The sequence below is a fragment of the Syzygium oleosum genome, unplaced genomic scaffold, assembly GCF_021117445.2.
Source record: "Syzygium oleosum isolate NSW1041296 unplaced genomic scaffold, Sole_v2.1 Sole_v2.59, whole genome shotgun sequence".
NCBI classification, from domain to species: domain Eukaryota; kingdom Viridiplantae; phylum Streptophyta; class Magnoliopsida; order Myrtales; family Myrtaceae; genus Syzygium; species Syzygium oleosum.
The window spans coordinates 714,525-740,838 of NW_026607543.1; the positions used below are offsets into that span (position 1 = coordinate 714,525).

The 26,314-nt window shown below is 41.2% G+C and overlaps 4 protein-coding genes across 5 annotated transcripts in view; 1 reads left to right on the forward strand and 3 right to left on the reverse strand.

Moving 5' to 3' along the window:
* The first annotated feature begins 306 nt into the window (after positions 1–306).
* On the forward strand, positions 307–4,421 carry LOC115690467 (protein phosphatase 1 regulatory inhibitor subunit PPP1R7 homolog). The gene is made up of 6 exons (XM_030616806.2): positions 307–678; positions 1,473–1,703; positions 1,951–2,097; positions 2,210–2,352; positions 2,509–2,623; positions 3,849–4,421. Exons 1-6 carry the CDS (start codon positions 379–381, stop codon positions 3,927–3,929), a joined length of 1,017 nt encoding a protein of 338 aa, XP_030472666.2. The 5' UTR covers positions 307–378; the 3' UTR covers positions 3,930–4,421.
* A 739-nt stretch (positions 4,422–5,160) lies between these two features.
* Positions 5,161–8,136, reverse strand: LOC115690453 (SNW/SKI-interacting protein). Of its 2 annotated transcripts, XM_056307734.1 has the most exons (3): positions 8,063–8,080; positions 7,987–8,030; positions 5,161–7,217 (listed from the first exon to the last, which is right to left on the reverse strand). In XM_056307734.1, exon 3 carries the CDS (start codon positions 7,174–7,176, stop codon positions 5,362–5,364), a length of 1,815 nt encoding a protein of 604 aa, XP_056163709.1. In that variant the 5' UTR covers positions 7,177–7,217; positions 7,987–8,030; positions 8,063–8,080; the 3' UTR covers positions 5,161–5,361. The 2 variants fall into 2 exon arrangements, with proteins under 2 accessions (XP_056163709.1, XP_030472649.2); XM_030616789.2 differs by having other exon boundaries at positions 7,987–8,136.
* Positions 8,137–9,739: 1,603 nt separating this feature from the next.
* On the reverse strand, positions 9,740–15,355 carry LOC115690446 (protein unc-13 homolog). Its single transcript, XM_030616782.2, has 5 exons — positions 14,749–15,355; positions 13,291–14,157; positions 12,008–12,454; positions 11,529–11,718; positions 9,740–11,387 (listed from the first exon to the last, which is right to left on the reverse strand). The coding sequence occupies exons 1-5, from the start codon at positions 15,160–15,162 to the stop codon at positions 10,453–10,455; spliced, it is 2,853 nt and encodes a 950-aa protein (XP_030472642.2). The 5' UTR covers positions 15,163–15,355; the 3' UTR covers positions 9,740–10,452.
* A 9,007-nt stretch (positions 15,356–24,362) lies between these two features.
* LOC115690427 (sugar transport protein 14) overlaps positions 24,363–26,314 on the reverse strand; it is a 38,613-nt gene continuing 36,661 nt past the window's right edge. Inside the window, exon 5 of the mRNA XM_056307760.1 lies at positions 24,363–24,861. Coding sequence (XP_056163735.1) covers positions 24,690–24,861 — 172 coding nt within the window. The 3' untranslated portion in view covers positions 24,363–24,689. The remainder of the gene's footprint in view (positions 24,862–26,314) is intronic.

The following is a 26,314-nucleotide window of genomic DNA, read 5'->3' on the forward strand; positions in this document are numbered from 1 at the left end:
GAACATGTCTAGTCTAGTGTTTCTAGTATATCATGGGAGAAAAGTTCTGAGTTCTTGCTACAAGAAGGACAATACTTAACGCTGGCTTAGCTGTCCAACAACTGGGTTGCTTCTTGTCGCCTTTACAGTTTACACCATCCTTAGACAAGTCAGCAGCTTGTTCCCCAGTTTTAATATACAAGAGCAGAGGATTGCCTGCTCGCTCATCCTAAGAAGGGCCAATTGGGCTTTCGGAAGCCCAAGAAGAAAAAGGGGCCCATCGGCCCAATGCCTTCTTCCACGCAATGACTACGCCAACAGAGAGAGGCAAAACCGAAACAAGCCAAAGAAGATTCCTCTCGCCTCTTCTCGAACTCTCTCCATCGATCATCGCGAGGCATGGCGGAAAGCCGGACCAAATCGGCGCCGGACGCCGCCGGCGATCCGGCGGCGGCGGCGGCGGAGGACGACGGGCCCGCGGCGGTCCTCGACCTCACGAGCTGCCAGCTCCACGATCTCAGCTCGGTCGAGCTCCCCCCGACCCTGACCGAATTGGACTTGACCGCGAACCGCCTCACGGACCTCGACCCGCGAATCGGGCAGCTGTCGAACCTGAAGAAGCTCTCGCTCCGCCAGAATCTGATCGACGACGCCGCCGCCGCGGCCATCTCTCGCTGGGAGGCGTTGTCCGGCCTCGAGGTGCTCGATTCTTCTCTTTTCGGGAATCTTGAAAAGTTTTCTTTATGGCCTATATTTGGAGCTGTTTTGGCCGGTTGGTTAAGCGAATGCTTGCTTATGTGCTCTTGTTGTTTGGTGAAGATTGAATTTTTGTGGAAAAGGATGTGCTTGTTTTGCTTTTAGCTCGGCACCTGTACTGAGAAAAAATGTATGTTGAAGCATTAGTGGAGCGTAGGCAAAGAATTTTTGTAATGGGCGCTGGTTGACCACCTTGACATAACATTGGAAGGAAAATGAATAGGTAGAGCATTCATCAAGCTTGATCCCATTTTGGCGCTTTGGTGCGACTGATTCTGTATAGGGTGCCACATTTTCCAATGAGTTCATAGTGCTTAGGTTGGGCTAAGTGCATGAAGCGAAACTTGGAGAAGAAATTATAGCAAAACTCCCGGCAGAATGGCTCAGAAAGGTAGAAAATGGGGAGGAAAGTGATCCTGGTTGGGGATAGGGAGTCCCTCTTGCTGACCTTGAAAAAGAGAAACTTGCCTAGGTTTGTATCTTGTTTGCAATTACGCAGTGGTAGCTGTTGTTGTAGAATGCTGGCTACTTTTTCTTCTACTACAAAAAAAAAAAAATCCCTTTTGTGGTGTATATTTCTTATTATGCAGAGTTTGTGGACATTTGCTGTGTTGCTGTGAAATCCATATTCTTTTTCTTCCTTTGAATGATTAAGGAAAAAGCCAGAAGTTTTGTATTACATGTAGGTTTCACTGCTTTTTGGTTCTTTGGAGTAACGAGTAGTTTTAATCCTGCAGGAACTAGTGCTTAGGGATAACAAATTAACAAAGCTACCTGATGCCAGCATATTCAAGAGGCTTTTGGTTTTCGATGTCTCTTTCAATGAGATTCCTTCATTGAGTGGGTTGTCCAAGGTCTCCAGCACTCTCAAGGAGCTCTATGTATCGAAGAACGAAGTTCCGAAAATGGAGGAGATTGATCGCTTCACTGACCTTCAGATTCTTGAACTCGGTTCTAACAGATTGAGGGTGATTGTTCTTACCTTTAGAGATAACCAAATGTTGGGACTGAATATTTAACTGATCTTAGTTGCAAACCTCAATTCCATTACGTCAAAATCATGTTCCTAGTACTATCAACAGATTTCTTTGTGCTTAGAATGGATACAAATGGTTGTATTCACTGAAGAAGGGTGTAGCAGTCAATATCTAAGACACAATGGTCTATTGAATTCTCTTTAGTAGTTTTTCATGAGATGTGAACCTTCTGTTTCAGGTGATAGAGAACTTGCAAAATTTAATTAACTTACAAGAGCTGTGGCTGGGAAGGAATCGTATCAAAACAGTCAATTTATGTGGACTGAAATGCATCAAGAAGATTAGCTTACAAAGCAATCGTTTGACCTCCATGGCAGGATTTGAGGTACACTGTGGTCTGTTGTTTGGTCCTCAAGCCGGGCAATTCTGCAATGATAACGCAGTAATTTCTTACATTATCAATGACATTTGGGTAATGATAATGACAAAATTTGTAGGGATGCATTGCTCTCGAGGAATTGTACTTGAGCCACAATGGCATTGCAAAAATGGAAGGCTTGTCAACCTTAGTCAATCTTCGTGTATTAGATCTGTCGTCAAATAAACTGAAGTCTATTGATGACATTCAGAGCCTAACAAGGTATCACTGTTTCTTAAGATTTTCCCATTGATCACATTCTCACATAATTGATGATGTATTTTTACTTTCTGATATGCTGTTGATTGCAGCTTAGACTTTTATTCTGATTGGTGCGTTGGTTGCATGGTTTTATTTTCTTCTGATTATCATTTGCAGGTTAGAAGATTTATGGCTTAATGACAATCAGATAGAATCACTTGAAACTATTGCTGAGGCTGTTACCGGTTCAAGAGAGAAACTTACCACTCTCTATCTTGAGAACAATCCATGTGTACGTTTTCTGCAACTTGAGTGATTGATTTGTTTTCTTCAAGATTTCTTTTTCTTGCTGTGCTATCATATCCATAAAAGGATGTATTTCAGAGTAATTTTCTTATGTTGATCACATCCCCCTTTTGGTTGATATCTTCTTAATACGTAATATGCCATGTACTCTTTACCTTTTAGTGGATAATATGTCATGTACTCAAATTGAACCAGTCTTAAGCTCCGTTTGTTTTGCGGAATATGGATGATTTGGAAAACATTTTCATAAAAATGATCGCTTTTGTCATTTATAAAAATGAACGAACGAAATTTTTTTTTATCGTCCACAAGAATGCTTAGAAATAAGTTGTCGATAATGAAAACATTTTTCATTGACTAATTATTTCAAGCGATATAAGCGATCATTTTTAGGAAAATGTTTTCCAAATCATCCATTTTCCGCAAAACAAATGGAGCCATAGTATGCACCATACCTCTAGACTGCTTGGGGAATTTTGCCTAATATATCTAATGTTTGTAAAGATTCATGAATCATAGCTCAGCAAAAGCAATACTGCTATTCTCATACTGAGAATGCTTACATGGCACATTCTTCCGATTTTATTGATAGTGCTGTAATGCCCATGGTCATTACGAGTGCCTTGCTATGGTTTTTGAAATAGGATGGGACAGGACTAAGTTTTGATTTAGCTCTTGGTGTCTTATCAAGGAAACATACAAGGGAAGTTGAGAATTTGCTTTGAGAAAACAAATTTTCTTAGCATTATTGATAGGGAAATGTAGCGTATCTCTCCTTTATCTTGCTCATTGATTTCTTGTTCCATCATTGATCTAACATGTTTCCCCCCCCCCCCTCGTGGCTTTATAAACATCAGGTGTCTCACCTGAAAATCTTAAAATATAAAATGGTACACCCTTAGAAGATTTCCAGTGGTTCCAAAAGAATATGTCTAATATATCGTGAAAATCTTAAAATATAAAATGGTACACCCTTAGAAGATTTCCAGTGGTTCCAAAAGAATATGTCTAATATAGCAAATATATTAGACATATTCTTTTGGAACCACTGGAAATCTTCTAAGGGTGTACCATTTTGCTTAAGTTAGTTGCTTTGGACAGAGACAGAAAGATGGATTAGTGACTAATTTTTTAGTTTTGTTCGTACAGTAGTTGACTATATGTTCAATCTCTGAGCTTCGACATCTCTAACCTTACCTTCGTTTTTTCAGGCAAAATCTCCAAATTACTTCACCACATTGAAGCGAATCTTCCCAAACATTCAGCAAATTGATTCGAAAATATTTGCTTAGTGGTCCTCAGTTTCTCGTTGATGGAGCTGCTTCACACAGGGAGATGTGATGTGACTAGGAGCCAGAGAAGATTTGCAACTTATGTGCGAGCAATGTTTCCAAGGCCCGTAGTTGGACAAAGTATTCTCGGTTTTCATTGGCATTGCCATTTCCTGCGATATCACTGGAGCCCTTTGCAGACTGATTCAGTTTCCTTCTGAGGAATGCTTCCGGACCCTGAGCACAGCGAGATTCCTGCTTTCTTCACCGGTGGAAAACTTCAGTTTTGTCAATTTTCTTAATCTTTTCCAAAAGTTTTTTCTGGATTCTAGTCCCTTGCTGCTGGGTTTTCCTATTTCCAAGCCGAAGCCTTCACCCTTTGATTATGTGCCAAAACTTTAATGCAATAGGATGGATACGGGATGCTTTTGTTGGTTGGATGTGTATTTAAAGCGACTTCTTCTGAGTTTAAGGACGGTGTTCAAATGATGATATGAAGTTTTTTTTTGTATTCGGACGACAGCTAACTCGTCTTCACCCAGTTCCAAGGATTTGTGCTGTACCTATTTCCGAGTACTTTTTGCATACCTTCGACACCATCCTAATGATATCTGATTATATATGGAAGGTTAATAGGACATTTTTTCTTGGAGTTTTCTCTAATCTGTAGACAATTGCCCGCATGATTTGATAGTTCCCATCTTAATTTACCTTACTGAGATAGTTTATCTTTGGGGCAAAAGATAATGGTCCCTTTAGTAACTTTGACAAGTTTATCTCAAGTAAACTGGCAGAGCTGCCTTCACATCAAGATCACAACTAGATGTTCAAGCAAAAAGGCCTAGCACGGATAATATAATGTCAAACCAACATTTCAAGCCTCCCAATTTTTGTTCCGACTCACGTTTTCAACTCTCAACACTCATAAATCGGCAAGCATAGAACCCTGAATTTGAGCTATCAGGTGACTACAGATTGCTTTTGAGTTTTGACCAGGAGTGACAACATACAGGAAATCATACAAGCCGGTCTACAATCACTGGAGAGGCTAATTGCTTTGTTATATGATCGCCATAAATACAATTTAAGTTTTAAAGCCTCTGAAACAATCGGTCAGATCTTCAACAGTTTTAGGCACTTGTTTTTCGCTAAATCTGTTTCAAACAAATAATCCTGTGCAGCGTAAAACAGTCAGCAAAGCACAAGCTCTGAGTAAATCGATCAAAAAATGGAACCATGATGAATTCACAGCAGCTAGAAGAGAATGCTGATTATTGTAATGCAACTAAAATTGTGGCTAACAAAATCCAGAGTTTCTGCATTACTTCATCCTGCTTCCTCCGTTTAAGCAAATTTCGAATCCATAGCACACACCAAGTAAATAACTTTACCATACAAACACAATAATCTAAATAACTGCTGCTTGCACAAGCAAAGATTAGCAGAACATAGTTTATCGTCCCTTCTCAAAGCCGATGCGTGTTCGGCTGGAACCTCCCCCATAACTATCGCGCATCGACGAGCCTGCACTGGCCCTCATTGTCCCTCCAGAGCCAATCTTATCAGTAGGTTTCTTGCCCCCCTTCACCTCTGTCAAGAACTGATCCAGACCAAATGGATCAGCCTCTTCAGCAGCTTCCCTCTCAAACTCAACTGGCCTGTCTCTCGGACCGCCTCTCAGCTCTGTGCCGGAGAATGCCTTATCTGGCTTGAAGCGCTCGGTCTTCATAATCTTATCTAACTGCTCATCCGCACCTCCATAAATTTCAGAATCAAGGTCCTTCTTAGGCCTGTAGAGAGTTGAAAGTGTGGGCTGAGCGGTGAACAGTCCTTTATCGTATACATTGTATTGGTCATCGGTGGCAAACCCAGAATCCATGCCTTTCTCTTGGTTAAAGAGCCTCTGGTCATACATGACCTCGCCTCCTCTACCTGCTCCAGCTGAAGCCATTCCCAATGCAACTTTCTCACTAATATCCCTATCCCTGTCTCTAGTGATTTTGCTTTTCTTTCCCATAGCAGCGTCCTTAGCCTCCAATCTTCTCTCCCTCTCCCTCTCTCGACGCCGCTCCTCACGAATTTTCTCGCGTTGCAGCCTTTCTTCCCTTTCTTCTCTTGTTTCCTTGGGATAATCTCGATCTCTCTCTCCTTCACGCTCGTAATGCCCTCTCATTTCCACACCATCCATGTCATTTTTCTCGGTAGGAATAGAAACAGCAGCAGGGGCTGCTGTGCCGGTTCTCTCTGAACGAGCTTTTTGAGCCAAAGCCCGGAGCTCCTGCTCTTTCCTCTCTTTTTCCTTCATCAGCATTTCTTTCTGCACCTTAGATCTCATGGCAACTGCCTCCCTAGCCTTCTGTTCAGCAACATAAAGAGCCTCAGAAAGCTTGGCAAAATTGTCATTGATCTGTACATCCTGGAGACCTCGTCCATCAGCAGCAAGACGCTTGTCTAGTGGGATAGTGTAACCCTTAGGGTTTTTCCAATTTGAGATACAAGGTGGGATCTTCCAATCCTGTTGATCTTTTACGGTTACAGGGCGAGGTGGTGAATGCATAATTGGCACAGGCGGGGATCCAGAGGCCTTTGGGACCCTCTTATGTTTAAACTTTGGTGGCTCGAGGGGGTCCACAGGCATCTCCACCATCCTTATAATCCTCTCCTTTGCACCAGAATTAAATGCAGCAGCCTGCTGCGATGGCTTATACTTAATAAACTTTGAATCTGATGATTGTTTGGGCACATTTTTCGGCTGTGCCGCACTCAATCTCACATTAACAATCTTCTCTAGTGCATTCTTTGTTTCCTGAGTTATTTCTTCGATCTCCCTCTCCATATCTTCATCCTCTTCTGTCTCATCCTCATCTCTCAGAATATTTGGAATGAGATCTTTATGCTGGCTGTGAACAACCTTCTTTGCGTTTTCATTCTGTTTAACAATGGCATCATAAGCGACATTTCCATGAGCATCAACAGTCACCGGCAGAATTTTAGATCCAGGCTTCCCAGATTTATCCCTGCCCATATCAAGAGGGTACTGGGCAATATGAATCTCAGGAAATGCGCCTCCATCTCCAAAATCCTCAATTTTTCGAGGTACAAAACCCTGGCGTTTCAAGTATGGCGGCACAGGATTGAGCTTGACCACAGTGGTTCGTTCAGAATCAGAAGAACTGAAGCGCTGCTTGAACCAGGGATCATTTGAGTGGTCATAAAATGTGGCTGCGGTTGACTTCGCCAGAGGCAACAGGTCATTCAAAGATGCCATGCTTCCTTGTCACGGAACGGAAAGCCAGGAGTCCCAACAACCTGAAACACAAAGTCACACGGAAAAATCCTCCTCAGCAATTACCAGAAAACATGAAATCCATTCGAATGAACATTAACCTAAAAAATTCAAAATTGGACACCATCTAGTGGCCCACAAATTGCGGGTACTTCGAAAGATCGAAGAAAAGTGTAAACATATTTAAATTCCACCAGCATCGACTCCCAAGAGAGGTACAGTACAAGCATCAGAGTCAAACAACCGCTACTCCAAAATCCCTAGGCAGTGAATCACATAAGCTTCCAACCCTTCTTTGATCTCCATATAACCTTACAGTAGAGACACAGCAAAATAAACAGCTAAAACGAAACCGAATCACACCGTACGCTTCATCACCGCAAGACTTCTACATGATACCACAAAAAAACACAACATCCAAACATAGAGCAGAGAAAAACCGGTAACTTCAATCCAGTAAAGAAAAAAGCAGAACATAACAAGAAAAATTTTGCAACCGCCAAGTAACACTGCGACCAAGCTCAACCCACAGCTCCAAAATCGCATTCTGATCTAGGGTTGCAATCAAAACCCGAGCTTCAAATTCAGATTCTAATCCTAGGGTTCAGCCAAGCCCAATTGAAGCAGCAGCGCTCCTCGAACACGACACGCCAGGCGCTCAAAACCCCTTTGCACCAAACGCATCTAGAACCCAAGCCACCATACCTAGCCCCTCCCCCCAAAACAGGCCGGCGAACCTCGAAATTCGAAACAATCGAGACCAAGAGAGAGAGAGACAAGGCAAGTCGATACCTTTAAGCACGAGCCTGGTTCGATTGATTATGGCCGATCAAACAGGAGGCCTTCAAGCGTATGAAGAAGGGGAACGGATAGGGCAAAAGCCAGCGAGAAGAAGAAGACGACGACGACGAAAATCTGAAAAATGGAGGAACTTGATGAGGTACCGGTCCGAGTCGGCGAAGGATGCCAAAGGAGACACACACACACACAAAAAAGAGATGTTTGATGGGCCTTAAATGGGCCTCGTTGTCTTGGGCTGACTTGCTTCTCGCGTGTCCATTGGGCCCTGAGGATGAGAGCCGATCACGGGCTTGAGGCCCACTTCTATGCGGCGAGCGTTGCGTCACTTTTGAATGGGAAGTCAAGAGTATTGAGACAAGAGAATTGGAGAAACTATTTTACACGATCTCAATAGAAGGGAGATTTGAATGGTTTATGTGATCACAATAATTCATTTTCTACAAAAACAAAAGGACTATCGACTCCGATGCGACGTCGGAGATGAAGTCACAATTATTCGGAAAAATAATACAGTCCCTGAACTTTGATCTAATGCGCAATGTGGTCCCAGAATTTTGAATTTGTTCAATGCAGTACCTGAACTTTGACCAAATGTGCAATGTGGTCCTTGAAATTTTAATTTGATCAATTTCGTCTATGAATATTTGATACATGTTCAATTTAGTTTCTGGACTATATTAAGATGTTCCATGTAGTCCTTCCATTTATTCAAGTTAAGGGACTACATTAAACATTTTCATATAGTTCTGAAACTACATTGAACATGTATCAAAAACCTTGGATCACATTGAACAAATAAAAAGTTCAAAAAACACATTGAACATTAGGTTAAAGTTCGGGAACTATATTGAACAAATTAAAAGTTATGGAATTACATTGCACATTGATTCAAAGTTTATGGACTATTTGTGTCATTATCCCCAATTATTCTTATATCGTCAGAGTATTCGGGATTTTTCGAACACCTGATTAGTTTACGCCGGATGAGGTAACTCCCATGTTCCGTGCATGCTGGATAATTACTAAAGACGAATGGGTATGTACTCATAGGAGTGGTTCTAAGAGAATGCGCAAATACAATGAAGTGCTGTCGCATTAGGGCAGTTTCCCCAGGCACCAAAGCATGGTTGTCACTTAATTGGTTTCCACGCCAAGGTTCAATCCAATTCACGGTCGAGTCACTTCGGAGAGTGTTTGACGAGAAGAAAATTAGGCTGGATTTGGTCCACAATCAAGTGCCAATTTTCAATTTTCCCATTTTTGGAACGAGTTAAGGGGAAATCATCCTAATACTAGGAAGAATGGAGTTAACAACATTCTTTTTGTTAGCTAATCATCTATGGACTCTCTTCTCACTCTTTCTCGGATCGTTTCCATAACCAAGAGAGGCATCCAACATGAGTTCAGGTCAACGCAAGCAAATTATAGTTACCGGATCTACTCTAATGAATGGTTCGGGAATGATTGATGGAGGAAATCGGGCAACAAGCTTCCGATACAAGGATGGATCATGTCATGACTCATGACGGCTCCCGTCTCCGGAGGCATGCCCATTGACATGCTCACATTTTTTCACCAGTACAACGAAACAACACAGGCAGTTCTCCATGAAGAAACAAAACATATGCATATACTCAGTTGAGGGATCAAAGAGATTATTACATGCTCTGAGAAAGTCTGTTATGTGGACTTTGGGATCAGGCGAGTCGATCTACCGATCCGAGGTCCACAGCCATTTGAACTCGAGATTAAAACGCATACATATAAGGCGAACAAGTGTCTGGAAGTGCAATTGATCAAGTAACATCTTGGTACGGAACGCTAAACAACCCAAACCTAGACACTCAATTTTCTGGAGAGAGACGTATAATACAGAACGGTACATGTGAATACTTATCGTACACAAAATGGAAAGCTAACTAATTCTGTCTCAGTTTCTCACAACTGCTGTTGCAAACCGGGGTGCACGATACCTATCCTTGTATTATTGGAGCTCTTTACCTTCATATAATCTCATCTACCGTATCCTATTAAAATATGAGTAAAGAAAGAAACCATTGTCACACCATGTAAATGTTGACGTTTAGTTGCCTGAACCGCTCCCCAGGAGGCATTATTTCAGGGTACATAGAGTCAACCGATGCCAATGCCGACACAATGTCCTCGCATTATCTCTCGTGAGCTTCACATTCCAATCTCACTAGAGCCCTCTTGTGAGTGGATGAACTGATGATATTACTGATGCGCTAACAATCTTGTTATTGTTGAGCCACCTTGAGCCAACAAACAATTATGCAAGAGACGCATCTCGCCATCCAAAGACCACCCCAAAGAGGCCCTCCTCGTGCAAAAGTGCAAGAACTCACTTGTCCAAACTACACAAAGCAATAGGAATGGTCCAGCAGCAAGACTTACATCAAGACACACCACACAAATTGATAGCTCCACGTTGACTAGTCATAGTTTCTTGGGAAAGTTGTAGGTTTTCTTGAGGAACTTCGTTGCTGACTGGTCATTCCTGTAACACAAAACTCGTAAAATAGTGTTTGGTTCGTTAGGACTCCATTGACTTGGAGTTGGAGGCAATGGTGGCTTGGATTTGGCGGTGGAGCCATAACTTTCCTGTGAGATCTGTTTAAACCGCTCAATTAGACTCTCAGTATTGGCGTGAAAGAGTGGAAGAATATTTTTAACCGTGGCTGAAAATTTATCAATCAGATCAGCTGGCAGCCCATCCCCATTAGACCAAAATAACTCTTCAAGGAACTTAAAGTCTTCATCTACAATTTGTGAGTCTTCAAGAGAGAATGCACGGCAAGGTCCTCCGGCTAGCAAAACTAATTGAAACCCATCAAAGGAAGCTCTCATGACATCTGTTATAACACGCGTTCTCACTCGATCATGCACCAACGACGATAATGTCTCTAAATACTGTTCAAGATGCTGAAGGAAAGGCTCAATCCTAGAAGAAGCGACATCCCCGACATATAAACCATCCCAAAGCACATGACTTAGGTTGTCAAAGATCACCTTATAAGCTGTCGTCTCACAAAGTTGTTGGATTCCTTCCACACAAGCAGTGGCAGAAAGCTCAAACCTAATTCCCTTTCCATCTGCGATAACATCTGCATGAGTGGGGTCAGAACTTCTAAGATACATGAGTGTCTTCTTTGACAAAACCTCCAGTTGTGTCCTGAAGTGCTGTAGTGTGTTAATGCGAACACACAGCTGAGGTACTCCAAAGAAGTCGTCCCCATTGGTAATCCCAACCTGGGATTTCCTCCTCTGACCTATTTTTTCCTTTTCCTTCTTCTTGGACACACGATTGTATTTAGATCCCGTAGTACATCGAGTTAGAGCAGGCATTGCAGGGATGAAATTACTCTTTGTTCCTTCAGAAAACAACATAATTAACCTTGAGTTAAACATCTAGCAATTGCAAAAGTCCCAGTGCCATCTCTATAGGTCTTCTCTAGTACTCAGTATAAAAGATGTTAAGTTTTTGAAGTCATTTTACAGTCCACAGTACTTACCACAGCCAGCTTTTGCATTCAATATATATTGTTGAAGACATCTATCAAGACCACTGATTAGTTGAGGAAGCAAGCTTTGATACACTGGTATGGGCAAGAGGAAAAATGCTTCCAAAGTTTCATCAACTATCCGGAGAACTTCCACGGCAGAAGGAGCAAATCGTTCTTTATTAGAATTTGGACTCCAAACCTACACATAAAGAAGTTGGCAAGGTATGAACCTATATAGAAGAATACATTAAACTGAGCATTCAAAGTATCTGGAAATGCATCTCGCTACTAAGAATAATGACAAGAATGACGAGTCCACAAGAAGTATGAACCCTTCATGTCAGCACGCATCAAATGGTCTATATCCTGATTCGTGCACCACTTAAAATCGCCATATGAGACAAATTCAGAAACTAACAAACAGGAGTTGATGGGAATAACAACAGTGCATTACGTTCCCTGCATAATGCAGACCATCAGTGACGTACCTCCTGTTGCAGATTCCGGTCAACCCACTCTCCCAATCTGTCAACTCTTGTTTTTATCCATGACATCACCAGATTGGTTATCACAGATTCAGCCTCATAGGGAGGCATCTCTTGTATTATAGACTTTCCACCATCCTCACTGTCCACTGAATCTTCAACTGCCACTTGGACAAGATCTTTCTCCAGTTTATCTGCTGCAATTAGAACTTGCATAGCCTCAGGCGTCAACTCCTCGATACCCGAAATGAACCGGTTCAACTCATTCCCATAGCAAGAATGAAGAGTTGCCACTGCAACACCTGCTGCAAGTGGATGCCACCTCTTCAATGTCGGGCTAAACAGCTCCTTCTCATTAACAACAAGTTCTCTAATGTCTTGAGCAAGGATAGATAGGAAAGGAAGAGCATTATGCTGGCTTTTACATATTTTCCTTATCTTCTCCTTTTTCTGTCTTCAAAGTACAAAGGAAAAAGTTTTCAATCAAAAGAAAGGAAACAGTACTTCCAATAGCATTATTATATTAAAGCTAGACTGCATCCTCAAGCGCTTGCACAAGAACTATCTAAAGCCTTATTAGTGTCCCTCGCCACTCCAAGAGATGAGTAAAAATATTTTTAAATTGAAAAGACTACAGAAAATTAACTGATGGCCATCATAGGTTCAAGATAATCATAGGATCGACTGTTTGTTCTTATGCGTCTTGCTATGCATATGGGTCCATATCCTCCACACTCTACCAATACACAATCTTGAGAATCAGGAAAGGAATTTCATCACGGTGATGAAAGTAGCATGAAGAGCAAAGACAGTAATAAATACAACTTACGGAGTTAAAACGTTCTCACTAATATCTACAGGACTTACTAGATAGTAGCATGAAGGAAGAAAGACTGTAATGAGTTCCCAAGAAATTACAGCTTACTGAGTCGAATAAAAACAGTTCCTACAAATATCTACAGGACTAACTATCCACTTCATTCTAAGATATTACAGAATATAGAACAAAATTGTAAATCCATCAGACCACAACAAAATGTAGAAAGGAGCAGTCTTTTTTTTAAAATATAAAAGGGAGAAAGGAGGAATTGTCCATTAAAAAAGTTGAGTCGTATAAAACTTGCTCACTGATCTAAATAAAACTAGATTCCAGCAGAAATCTCACAACAAAAGGCATCAACATGATAAAAGTGCAGATAGATTTTGTTTCTGAAGTTGCCATTTGCATGTGCCGCTATCACATCAATTCTCATGATGCATGAAGAGTATGAAATGATTAGACTCGCCTGAGAATAGACCATGCGGAGCGATGATCTTATGTAAGCCTCAACCCTGTCGCAAGCTACATCAGTATCATTCTTTTTCCTGCGATGCTCATGGGAGGTACCTTCAGCTAAAATTCTCACTGATGACACACAAAGCAACACGAAACTCTGCATCACATCAATATTACTGCTGTGAAACGAATCGTGGTATGCAAGAAGCCTCTTCTCAGCCCAATTCAAAATTGAATTCAATGTGGAACTTAAAACCATCCGGTAGTTTTCATCTTTCATGTGCTTTGCATCATTTTCAACTTCCATCAACAAATTACCAGCAGCAAATAGCAGGTCATTTTCTGCTTGCCCAGTTGCTACATACCGCTGGAACAACATCCATGCGAAACAAAGATTATGTAGGGCCTGGTTCATCCCAAGAATTACCCAGGTTTTCTTAATGAGTTCCAAAACCTCATCAACCTCTTCAATCATGGATGTTTCATCATTAACATCAAAACATGCTTCTAGGAGCATCTGATACAGCCTAAGATTGAATGGGAAACCATCAGCCCAATGACAAGTCTCTGAAGCACTCCCTTCGAAAGATCTGCAAGCCAGAGACATCACGTTGCTCCGAAGGAGTTGCACTGCTTCACCATTCCTTTCGCTTTCTCTGGGATTTTCTAAGGCGGCACGGATCAATTTCCGGAGCCGCTGTGGAGTAGTGTCTGACTTTCTTAAAGGCAGGTGAGGATGCAGAAGCAATCCTGCTTCGAGAACCTTCAGATGTCTCCTTTGCCAAGCTTCATATTCCTGCGGGTTGGGAAAATCTGACGACTTGTACTGCTGTAACAGCTCTAATGGAAGAACTACCGACTCCATCCGTCTTCCAAGCTGAAACAATTGGGTAAACAGAAGTTTGTCCATTGAAGTTGCATTAGAAAAGACCATCAACAGATTAATGAGAATTAGAAGGATATACCTTTGTAACAAATAGAATTTCAATAGATAAGTGACCAAGAAAACTCGACAAAATTGAAACTATAATCCTTGGTTCAACGTGATGAACGATAGAGCAGCTACCCCTTATCCCATAATAAAGTAACAATAGAACAGTGAAAAAAAATTAAGCTGGAAATATAGAAAAAAACGGGGGAAGAGCTAATTATGCTAAACTTCCATTTGGCACTCAATTACTTACAATGAAGATTAACAATCAGAACTGAGATTGGAAATCTTCACTGACTAGAGAGAACCACCTATATCCTCCTAACTTTTCTTTCCAATCATTCCTAATTGCCAAAACCATGTAAAACCAGTGAACTCTTTCCAACTAACTTCTCTTTGCCTCATCGTGCCCCAAAAAATGGTTCACTGGTAACTAAAATTCTGCACATTTCAACAATCTCAACTCAATTACACACCAAAATTTTTGAACTCAAACCATGCGAAGAACATGTACTTCAGAAAACAGAGCATTCGCACCTGACCAGCAGCGACCCTCAGCAAAGCACGCCTGACCCTCGAGTCAGTCTGCTCAGACACCTTCATCTGAACCCTGACCATCTCCCCCACCGTGACCGGCCTCTTGGCTCGGCCCTGGCCCGCCGCCGAGTCGCCGCCAGTCCTCTGGGCCATCGACTCCCTCCGCTTCAGCCCCAGCGCCTTCTTCACCTTGCTCGCGGCCGTCGACGTCATCGATCTCTGCAGCGACGGCGCCGCCGCCGCAGCCGCCGCCGCGGCCCCGGCCGACCGCTCCGACTGGGAGATGTATGTCAGCGGCCGGGAGCCGGAGCTCCGGCACGCGGCGACGAGGACCTCGTAGGCGGTCTCCCGGAGCTCCGGATCGGAAAGGGTGGGCGCCGGATCGCCGAACGGAGAGGGCAGGTGCTCGGCCATGGCGTTCGACGGCTACCCAATTGCCTTTGACTCAGTCAGTGCCCGATCGAATGACGCTTCTCCACTTATTGGTGGCGAACGATGAAGGGTCGCTTTTTGAGAGAGAGAGAGAGGGGTTATGGGGTTTGTTCTTGCTTGAATTCTAAGGAAGATACACGCCCATCATGCAATGGCATCGCACAGAGAGAGAGAGAGAGAGAAGAAGAAAAAGAAAGAAGAAAAAGGTGCAGGCTTTAACCAGTGGGGGGACAGTAACGCGGTGATGGGGTTTCCTTAAGACAGAGATTAAGGTTAATTAATCGCGAGATTAGGATAATGAATCTGAGAGATTTGTTTTTTTATTAATGATTGATTACAGTGGTGGGAAGAGGAACAGTCAGTGGTATCGAACGGAGTTTGGAGAGAGAGAGACCAAGTCAACTTGTGTTGAGATTGTTGACTTTGGTAGTGTTGGAAATTTGTTGCCAAGTGTTCATAGGTTGTTCATTTGCCAATTGAGTGCATGGCATTGACAATTCCTATATGGACCCTTCCTAAGTTTTTTTCATAATTACAAGTAGAAATACAAAACATTAGGAGATTTTCGTGATGAGCTTTTTCTGCACGGCAAAATTGCCATGCGAAATCTCGACCGTCGAATGAAGAAAGTCTAGATATCAAGCATCGGATGCCGAAGCATTTTTCACTGTCGGATCCGACCGAGTTAATGTCATCGATTGTATTCAGCACATCACGACAAATTTGTTATGCCAAATCCTACAATACCGTAACTCGTGTTAAAATGCTGTCCAAACAGATGAAACCCACTCGAAAAATGTGTCTTTACGAGATCAATCTTGCAGAGGACATAATAGAGAGCCGTACCTATACATCACGACTCTCGTATTCAATTCGAATGCCAAGACTTTTTAATAGCGAAAGTCGTTTCACAACGGTATAATCGAGTGGATTTACAATTGCAAGCGAATATAGCGCATCTGCTTTCGATAAAAAAAAGAAAATGTACATTGATAGGTGAGGGTTCTTCCAATTTCTTTTTTAACCTTTTAAATACTTTTTGTGGTCCTAAGTAAAGTTGTTTTGATTGAAGGAAGCAGGCACAGCTTTTTGTAAAGGTAATAAATTCACAAAACTATGGACAATTTCATGGGACTCCAAAAGGGAAAAGAAAAATTTGATCGTGAACCCAAATTCGAGCATGGCCCATAAAAGAAGACCTTGCCAACAATGCAAAAACCCTTGTTAATGAAAGTTTCAGCCCCAGACACGAGTTTTTGGTAAAGGTCTCCATCATTACAGACCAGAGAAAAGCCAAATCCGACTAGTTTCACCTGCTTGCTTGCTCACTAATTTGGCATGATTAGTGACTTTTCTTGATTAACATTCGGATTACCTGGAAAACAAGGAAGATTAGAGTTTGCCTAAGCTGGTAGTTTAGCCACTAACACACCCAATTCTTCCTTTTCCTAGGCTCTTGGCTATTCTATCATTTTCAGTTGTGTGGACTACCTAATTACCTTGAAAGCTTGCACCTTTTAAAGAACAGACATGATTTATTTTTCGGATCTTTAATGGTGAGAAAGGTACACTTTTAGGCTCTAGCGTGCATTGCGTCCATCATGATATGCTTTAAAAATTCAAGTTTGGTTTCTCTTCCATCTTATTGAAGATTTGAGATTTTTTTTTTCTTTCTTTAGATTTAGCGGTCAGATTGTGTTCGAGTTGGCTGTTGCGCACCTAAAATGGTCTACCTCCTCATGAGATTTTAAGGACATGCTTCTCCATATCGATATGGTGCATTCAAGATTTTACTCTTTAAGTGCTTCTAGGAACCCAAGACTAGGGGTGTCAAAGCCGAACAATATACCCGAACCGGAACACGAACAGACCCGACCCGATCCGAAATTTTGGGTATTTTCGGATTGGGTCAACTTCATGTTCGGGTATTAGCTAAGCAAATGGGTATCTCAATGGTTTCGATTCGGTTCATGTTTAGAACACGAACTGAATCGAAACACATATATTTTTATTTTTTATTTTTTATTTTTTATTTTTAGAACCGAAACACATTTTACTTTGTAGCACTGTCGTTCAACTTCGTCCTCCTCCAGAACGTGAAATCACCCGCCGTCGTCAACTTCGTCCTCCTCGGCGACTCTGCCTCCGTCCTCCTCATCTACTCTGCCGCCGTCATCCGGTCCAAAGAGCTCACGAGTCACCATAGACCGTCTCGAAGTGGTGTCACTAGATCAACGATTCAATCGGCAAAATTTCAAGTCTTCATCTGCATTTGTGTCTTTGGTAGATAACTTGATAAGTTCATCAAGCAAAGATGCATACTTGCATCAAATCCAATAACTTTCAAGCAAATGACAGGACAGCATGATGTAATTCCCGGGCAAATCCATGACAGAATCGGTAAAAAGCATGGTTTCGGAGCATCTTGACCCGCATTAAGCAAAAATCAAAACGTGAGAACGGAGACAAGAGGCAATCAGAATCCCGAAATTCAGAGGCAATCGAGGGCAACGAAAACTGGGGATACATAGGAAGCGTCAATTTAGATAAAACAAACAATAAGCACCAACCATCGAATCAATTGTCACATCGGCAAATATTAGCTTGAATCCAAAAAGACCCGAAACCCGACTCGGCCCGACCCGGTTTTGCGTTTCAGGTCATGTTTGGTTCGGGTCAAGAGTCCATATATCTTTTATGATTTGGGTCGAGTCGGGTAGCATGGAGACTAGACCCAACCCGACCCATTGACACCCCAAGGTGTAACTTAACCTTAATTTTAATAAAAATCTAAAACGAGACCCGAACCGAACCGACCCGAACCGACCCGATCACGTGGCTATATCATGTTTGGGTCTTGTTTCGGATCGGGCCAAGCACACATATTTATTGTTTCGGGTTGGGTTGGGTATCATGAAAATCCGACCCGACCCGACCCATTGACACCCCCTACCCAAGACCATGAAGTGAGGCGCAAATCTCTCGCCATTTAAGCTAATATCTTGTTGAGGCAGAGTAAAAGTCTGAGAGTGAGTTGAGAGTTACAGTAGGACAAAAAAAAAGAGAGCTAATACCTTGTTGGACGAAGACATTGAGTTTTTGTCTGGTAAGTAAAAGCCCATTCCGGACATTATACTATTGTAGTAGAGGAAAACAAAATAAAACAAGACAATACTAGAAAAAGAGTACATGCACGTGTGTGCGGATAGAAATAGCGAAAACAATCAAACTAATGAAGAATAAAATATTGTTCAGAGATTTTGACCTATTTTCCGAAAATGATATCAATTTTCATGAAAGGAAAGATGAGAGATTTATGGAACGCTTGACAATCGTTCCCACACAATGGTCAAGTGTATGGTCACATGGTATTATTTTAAATAAAAATATATCACGGGCATGAAATTTTTTTGTAAAAATTTGACAGGAACCACCATGTCATGCGAACAAGCTTGTTTGGAGCCTAGACGTTTGTGGAATTGAATGCACAATTAGAATATGTGGGCACAATCTGGACAATGTTAAGGCACAGATCATCAAAATTCAAAAGCTTCTTTCAACACATCATTCAAGAAGTCTCTCTGCGACCAACCCCCTATGTTAATTACTCCTTTGGCTTGACGACTAATTCCATTATAATCTTGTTTAGCTGCCATTTGCCAACCACAATTATGGCAGTCATCAACCATTCCAATGCGATTGGACATGATTGGGTTTGATTATCTTAAGAGACTCGTTCAAACTTCCAAGGGTTATAATAACTTTTTAATAGAAAAAATTGTATCACAATTCCTAATTCTTATGTGCGGAATGCGATCGAGTCATAAATCTTTTGGTCGTTTCAATCGAGTCCTAAACCTTCACTCAAAAGTACAACCGAGTCATAAACATTTCAATCGATTCAATTAAGTCGTAGACCTTCACTTAAAAATGAAGTCGAGTCCTAAAAAATATGCTGAAAAGTGTAATTTAAGGATGTTATGTAGGCGAATCTTAAGAAGTACGTAGGGAATTTTAGGTATTGTTTGTCAAAAGGACTTGACAGTACTTTCTAAAAAAGATTTATGATTTAATTAAACCAATTAAAAAGTGTAAAACTTGATTGCATTTCATGCACAAAATCTAGAACTTCGAGTTCACTTTTTTCTCTTTCTTTTTTTCAATTATCTAGGGGAACGACCGTGGAGATTTGACTACCCGGAAGCCCAAGAACAGGTAAAGTCGAGGTATTTTGCCTATGGAGATGGCTATGAAATAAAGCAATTTACACATAATTGGTTGGATTTGAACAAATATAGGTTGTCTCCTTGGATTCTGTCCGATGAATCAACTATAGAGTTGGATTGGATATAACTTGTTTACTCGACACCTAGTGATCCAAAAGAATAGAAAGGGCGATGTGTTGTACGGAAGAGGTGTTTCAAAAGGCTACGAGTCTAATTGTTTCGTGGAAAATGAATAATTTCATTATTAATAGCAATTTATGTATAAACATTTTCATTAGCAATGAAAATATTTTTCATTCATTTATTTTTTGTCAAGTGATACAAACAATCATTATTTAGGAAAATATTTTATAAATTATTTATTTTTCGCGAAACAAGCACATCCTACATCTCCTTACATTTTCTTGTCCCACCTTGCTTAGAAAGCATTCTTTTCTTATTCCTATTGGTCAATCCAGTCCATAAAACTTGGTAATAACATAAAAAAGGCGATTGCCTCGCGTGCATGAGATCGGACCAAATTGGGTGTATTCGTAGATTCGTCCTTCCCTCCTCCTGATCGATTCATTTGATCGATTCATCAGTTAAAAGATAAAGGTAACCCTATTATTTCTTTCCTACTCTTTTGACCGATGGATACAATTTGGAAGCTAGCATTCGGCTCATGCCCGATGCAAGTCAACAGTTTCCTATAAACAAGTCCAAAATTTCCCATTTAGGCGAAATCTATAGGTGACAAAGTGAACCTATAACTATCAAACTTTACGAGTCGACCATGACCTAAAGAGAATAAGAACAAGCTATCCCCTATCTTTGCAAGTGAACAACTTTTCAAATGGTCAAAAAGCCTGGACCAGTCGGCCTGCAAACCGCATGCCTTTGCCTACTTCCTCCTCCTCTTTAGAGTCCAGTCTCGTTCCAAAGTGCTTTCTTATCGGTTGCATTTGCATTCTTGTTGAGAAAGTTTTTAGGCCCTCGCCATTCGTCTGCCGCACCGGGTACGAAGCATGAAACGTCGGGCTACCTAACTTTTTAAGTGGAAATCTTGATGGTCGTCGCCGATTGGCTGATGAAATGGTCTTTCCGAAGCACCTGAAAATCGAAAAAATTACACATAAATCTCAAATTTTATATACGGTATGGAACCGGGCTCTAAACTTCTCGATTAGGGTAATCGAGTCCTGATTTTTTTTTTATCGAACGATGCATCTAAATCACAAATCTTTTGATTTGTGCAATTGAGACTTGAACATCTTCTATACGGTGTAATCAAGCCATAACCCTACATCAAAAATCTAATTTAGAATTGCCACACGAGCAATTTCTAATATTATTCATCAAAAAAAGATTTAAATTACACTTTTTAAAAATACTGTAAAGATTTAATTGCGTTCAGTGAGGTTGTTGGATCGTTACGGCGCCAATCACGCGCTTCAGAGTTGACGTCAAAGATTCTGCATCGCCATTTGGAGCCATCAGAAGACTTTTGTCGCTTATGTTTGCCCATACCTTCTTTTTTGTTTTTTTAGGTCGATTTGCTCAAACCTTGAAAAATCCCCAATTAATAATAGTGCTAAAATCTGGCAAAAAATCATTTTTTTTTCTTTTTCACTTATAAATATTTGTTGGAATGTCTACTCCTTTTCATTTATTAAAATTAGAGAGAAAAAATTAGTGTGCACACGTGCGCTCATATCATTTTGTGAGGCCTATGATGATGATTTGGGAGAGAGGAGAAGTGGAGTGTAAATGAAGGAAAACATGGAAAAATTAACAGGTGAATTCCCTAAAAAACCCCACAACTTTAGGTCAAGTCCCAAATCTGTCTCGAACTTTTTTTTGTCTTAGAAAAAACCAAAAACTTTAGGTTCAGTCCCAAATCTGACCCGAATTTTGTTTTGTATAAAAAAAATCAGTAAATTTCAATTTATTTTCAAAAATATACCCCGTGATCCAGTCCCAACTTGACGTGGTACTGCCACGTCGATAACAAATCTACATTAGCAAAGTAACAGGGAAAGTAACAGGGCAATAGAAACAGATTGACGTCGCATTTCCACTTCGGTAACAAATCCAACCCAATAAAAATTGTTGAAATTCTCCAAACTAAAACCATTTTAGGATATGAAAGTTAGGGACGATAACAAATCCACCCAAAAAAATTTTTAATTTAAAAAAACTTAATTTTTAGGTTCAGTTCAAATTTGCTCGAAACTTTTCTTTGTCTAAAAAAAAAGCCCCATTACTTTGTTGATGTGGATTTGTTATCAACGTGGAAGTGCCACGTCAAGTTGGGATTGGATCACGAGGGTATATTTTTGAAAATAAATTGAATTGTGGTGATTTTTTTTACACAAAAAAAGTTCGTGGTAGATTTGGGACTGGACCTAAAATTTGGGATTTTTTCTGAGACAAAAAAAAGTTCGGGGCAAATTTGATACTTGACCTAAAGTTGGGGGTTTTTAGGGGAATTAGGCCAAAAATTAACATTAAAAAGTTTCCCCTTTTCTAGAATATAGAATAATCTTATCGTTTAAGGATGTATTGCCCGGATTTAAGCTATTAGAATGTATTTTTGGGAGATCCGTTTTAAATTAATGGTTCTAATAAGATGTGAAATTTATGGGACCACTTTAACTGTTCTAAAAGCTTTTAGGTGAAAGGAAACGGCGTGAATATAAATAGCATATAAAATCCGTTATCAAGCGTGTGGGATAATACTTCAACAGGAGACGTGGGGGATTGGTTGAGCCGATAAAACATAATCTCTTAATGTAACCACGTCACATCACATTACGAGAAACCCAAAGTCATCGATTCAACTTCTGCTCAATGAAATCTCTTAACTCTTCAGACAACATAAAAACGGCATCTCTCGATGAATCTCTTGATCTCGACGCGAATGCCGTGTCATGTCGAGGCTAGAGGCTAGTAACCAAATGGCGTTGCAATTCTCCCTTGCAGCCCTCACCTTGAGAAGGGCATGATGACGCCCTTCACCCAACACGAATTAGATTCCTTTTAGGGCCCTTAAATTTTGTTGGCAAAAGTACCCCTCAACTTGTTCGACATTTAAAAGTCGTACCCACACTTCTAATTATGAGTACCGCGTGGTCCAACCAATCATAGCCACGACGTACATATCAATAATGCTTATTTGCACTGAAAACCCAAAGGAGGAAGCCCCCCACGAAACTCTTATCGTGGTGGGTGAAGACGGACAAAAGGAAAAAAATAATTAATTTAGGATTCCGTTTATTTCTCGAAAAATAAATAATTTAAAAAATATTTTAAAAAAAATGATTGTTGTATCGCTTGAAATAATTAATCGATAAAAAACATTACCATTAGCGCCGGCAATCTTTAGCTAAATATTTTCGTGAACAACAAAAATATTTCCGTTTATTCCTTTTCATAAGTGATACAAGCGATCATTTCGTGAAAAATGTGCTTTCAATTATCTATTTTCTGTGAAACAAACGGAACCTTAATAATGCAATTTACACTGAATCTTTGTAAAGTTTTTAAAATTATTTACACAATATTACGTCAAGAAAAACCTTCTCAAGTAGCCAAACAAACGTTGCATTTTCTTCGATTATGTTGTCTTGGGCCTGGTTTTGGCCCATTGTTGTCGGGCTAATCATTTGTTATAGGTCTCTTGCCTATGGTGTTGTTTAACATCTCTCGGCCCGGCCCGGCCCACTAGCCCGCCATGTGATTTTCTTTGAACGACAACTAACCTGGTTTAGCCAGGTTTTCGCATGGGACTAGGGGTGAGCATGTTCTGGATTGGGCCAACACCTAACCCTGGGACCAACCAGCACAGTGTTGGTCCCCAATTTTTGGGACCGAGGATCAACCCTATGGGTCCAATTCGGTTCCAGGGTCAACCCGGAACCGATTTTTTTTTATGTTTCATTTTTTTTATTCCTTAAAAGGAAAAACGGTACACTTTGAAAATACATATCCATCGATAATGCAATATTGAGTAACCAAAATATGGACCCCGGTACAAATCAAATAAAAATGTAAGATAAGGCAACAACAAAAATCTCCACTTGATAGTAAACAAACATGTGAAATAAAATTAAAAATTAAAATGGTCAAAATACATAACATAAACCATGAATTATACAACTTCATATCTTGTTCATTCTCAAAAGATTGCTTCAACTTTTGAACACCTGAAAGCAATACAAACAACTTCATATCTTGTTTGTCTGTGAGGCATCGAGAGGAGATGAGCTGCTTTTGCCGTTCGTGAGGCGCCGAGGAGAGCCAAGTGAGGTCACCTGCGTTCGCCGTTTGAGGCGCTGAAGGGGGCCAAGAGAGGCAAGCTGGTTCGTGAGGCGAACGAAGAGAGGCAGATCTAGCGAATAGCCATGGAAAGGCGAGGGAAGAGAGGCGACGCTCAATAGTCAATAAGGTTTCTATTTTCAACGCCAGAAGAAGAGGAGGGAGGGACCTTAGGTTCTTTGGAAAATAAATAAATATATTTTTATTTTTATATTTTCATATATGTAGGGTTGGTCCGGGTTGGACCAACTCTAAACTCCCAGGACCGATGACCAACCTGCATAGTACATGGTCCAAGGGTCCCAAGACCAAGGACCGATCTAGTCTCTCTGGAAACCGGACTAGGACCGACCAGGTTGGGCCAGTCTAGGGTTGGTCCAGGGCGAACCCTGGACCGTTGCTCACCCCTACATGGGACCATGCTTGCAGATGTATGATAATTATATTACCACATTAAAGAAAGAATGTTATTTAATTTTGTTCGACTTAGTTTTTTTTTTTGGGTTGAAGTTCGACTTAGTTGTCAAGCGCCTAGCTCGGATGTGGCCAATTTCGTGTTTGATCACGTCACCTTCATGTGGGCAAAACCTTGTCAATGTATGCGAGTCGAGTGTGCATCAGTGAAGATTAGCCGAGGAAAAAGTTCAGATATCCATATCGATGAAGAAAAGCCCTTCATAAAAAATCAAAATGAAGATTACCAGAAACATACCTCACATTTCACCCGGTGACCACTTACACATCTCTATTTTTGAAAATTACAAATGCATATTTGAGTCTTATATTTGAAAACCACTTTACACCTTCACATCAATTATCCTTGTGTTTCTATTTACGAAAGTGTCATTTTCTTTTAAAAAATATACCCATGATGAAATCCTGAATTCTCACTCACTCTAAACCAACTCAAACCCTGAGCCCTGTCGACTGCCACTGTCTCTTGCCCTTACCTGGCTAGCCGTTGCCCTCCGCCTGCTATTCTCGCTACCAATGAGATCTTTCTCTCTCTCCGGTGGCCTTGGCCGAGGTCACAGGGTGGCAGCACTGACCTCGATCCGAGGTTGCCGGCCTTTTCCAAGATAAGGACAATTTAAGATCAAGGTCATCCATTTTCTCTCTCGGGTGGCCTTGGACGAGGTCGAAGGGTGGCAGCACTAACCTCTATCCGAGGTTTCCAAGATATGGACAATTTAAGATCGAGGTCATCCATGTCGACCCAAGGTCACATGCCATGGGCAACCTTGATCGAGGTCGCTCGTGGTGGCCCACAACCTCGCAAGCCATGACAAGGCCGTTGACAAACCTCGATAAAAATCACCCATGGCTGCTCCGATCTTTAAAATCGTGGTTGGGAGCCATCATCATTGTCATGAATGGAGGTCCGTTTACCAGAACATCGAACACACACTGAGAGAGAGAGGGGACACATCAAAGAGGGGGATGAACTAGAGATAAGCACGAATAGTGGAAGAGGGAGACGACGACGGCAGTGGAGATAGGGGTGGACAGTTTCGACGGTTGCGGACGGTGGTGAGCAGTGGATGAGAGACGGGGGTTGCAGCTAGGGGAGCGTGGAAGTCGACTTCTGCGGAAGAGTTTGGGGGAATCAAACTTTACAGGGGGAAGTAATTTGGCTTTTTTACTATAGCTATCATATGTCTCGTCACTTACATCGTCCGTCACGCAGTCTCTTGTCTTCGAGAAGGTAAATTGAAGCTTTTGCCGACAAAGGATAGGCTAGTGCACGAAAACCACATTGAATTTCAACTCGTGGGGCAACAAGAACTAGCACGTTTCTTCAGGCTTTCACGGAAAATAATGTTGGTAGCTTGAACCAAAATGCTGTCGTCGACCCGGCAAATCCTGAATTCGACCTGCTGTAACATTGGGAAATCTTTTGACACCAACATCGAAGAGATGGATGGACACACCCGTCCAAAGATTTTGTCCTTCCTCTGACACCACCTTTCATCTCTGGATCAATTTGATATGAAATGGTCTCCATCCTCGATCAAAAAGATTGGTCAAAAACATTCGGCTATCTGGTAACATGATCGGCCGTTCAAAAGAAAAAATTATGGAACGATATCGGTGGATGCAAGCCCAATATGCGTGCATCGGGGGGTCAAGCGACAGCGAGTAGGTCGAAAAGGACCTCATCGCCCGATACATGTTACGAGGTCGGCGCTTTCTTATCGGTTCATTCTTGGAAAGGCACGTAATGTGATGCGTTAGTAGTGTCCAGGTACTTCGTCTCCTCGCTTGTGGAAGAACATGGGATTCGTAATTTTCTCATCTAGAACTGAACTTTTCATCACTTAGAGAGTTCCGAAACAATGTTTTGATTGTCGTAATTCTCTTCGTTACTTGCTTCAATAAGTTGGATAACCACTTCATCGACCTGATTCGGACACCATGTATAATAGAAAAGGTTTAGGTACAAATGTATTGAAGTGGTCAATTACATCTTTTTTGGGATGTGAATGATTTTCCAATTAGGTACAAGATAGTTTCGTGCAACCATGAAATATTATTCGAGTCAAAAGTTAGGATATTCATATTATTAGAAAAGAAAAACCCTCCATTTACCATATGAATTAATGGGTTTT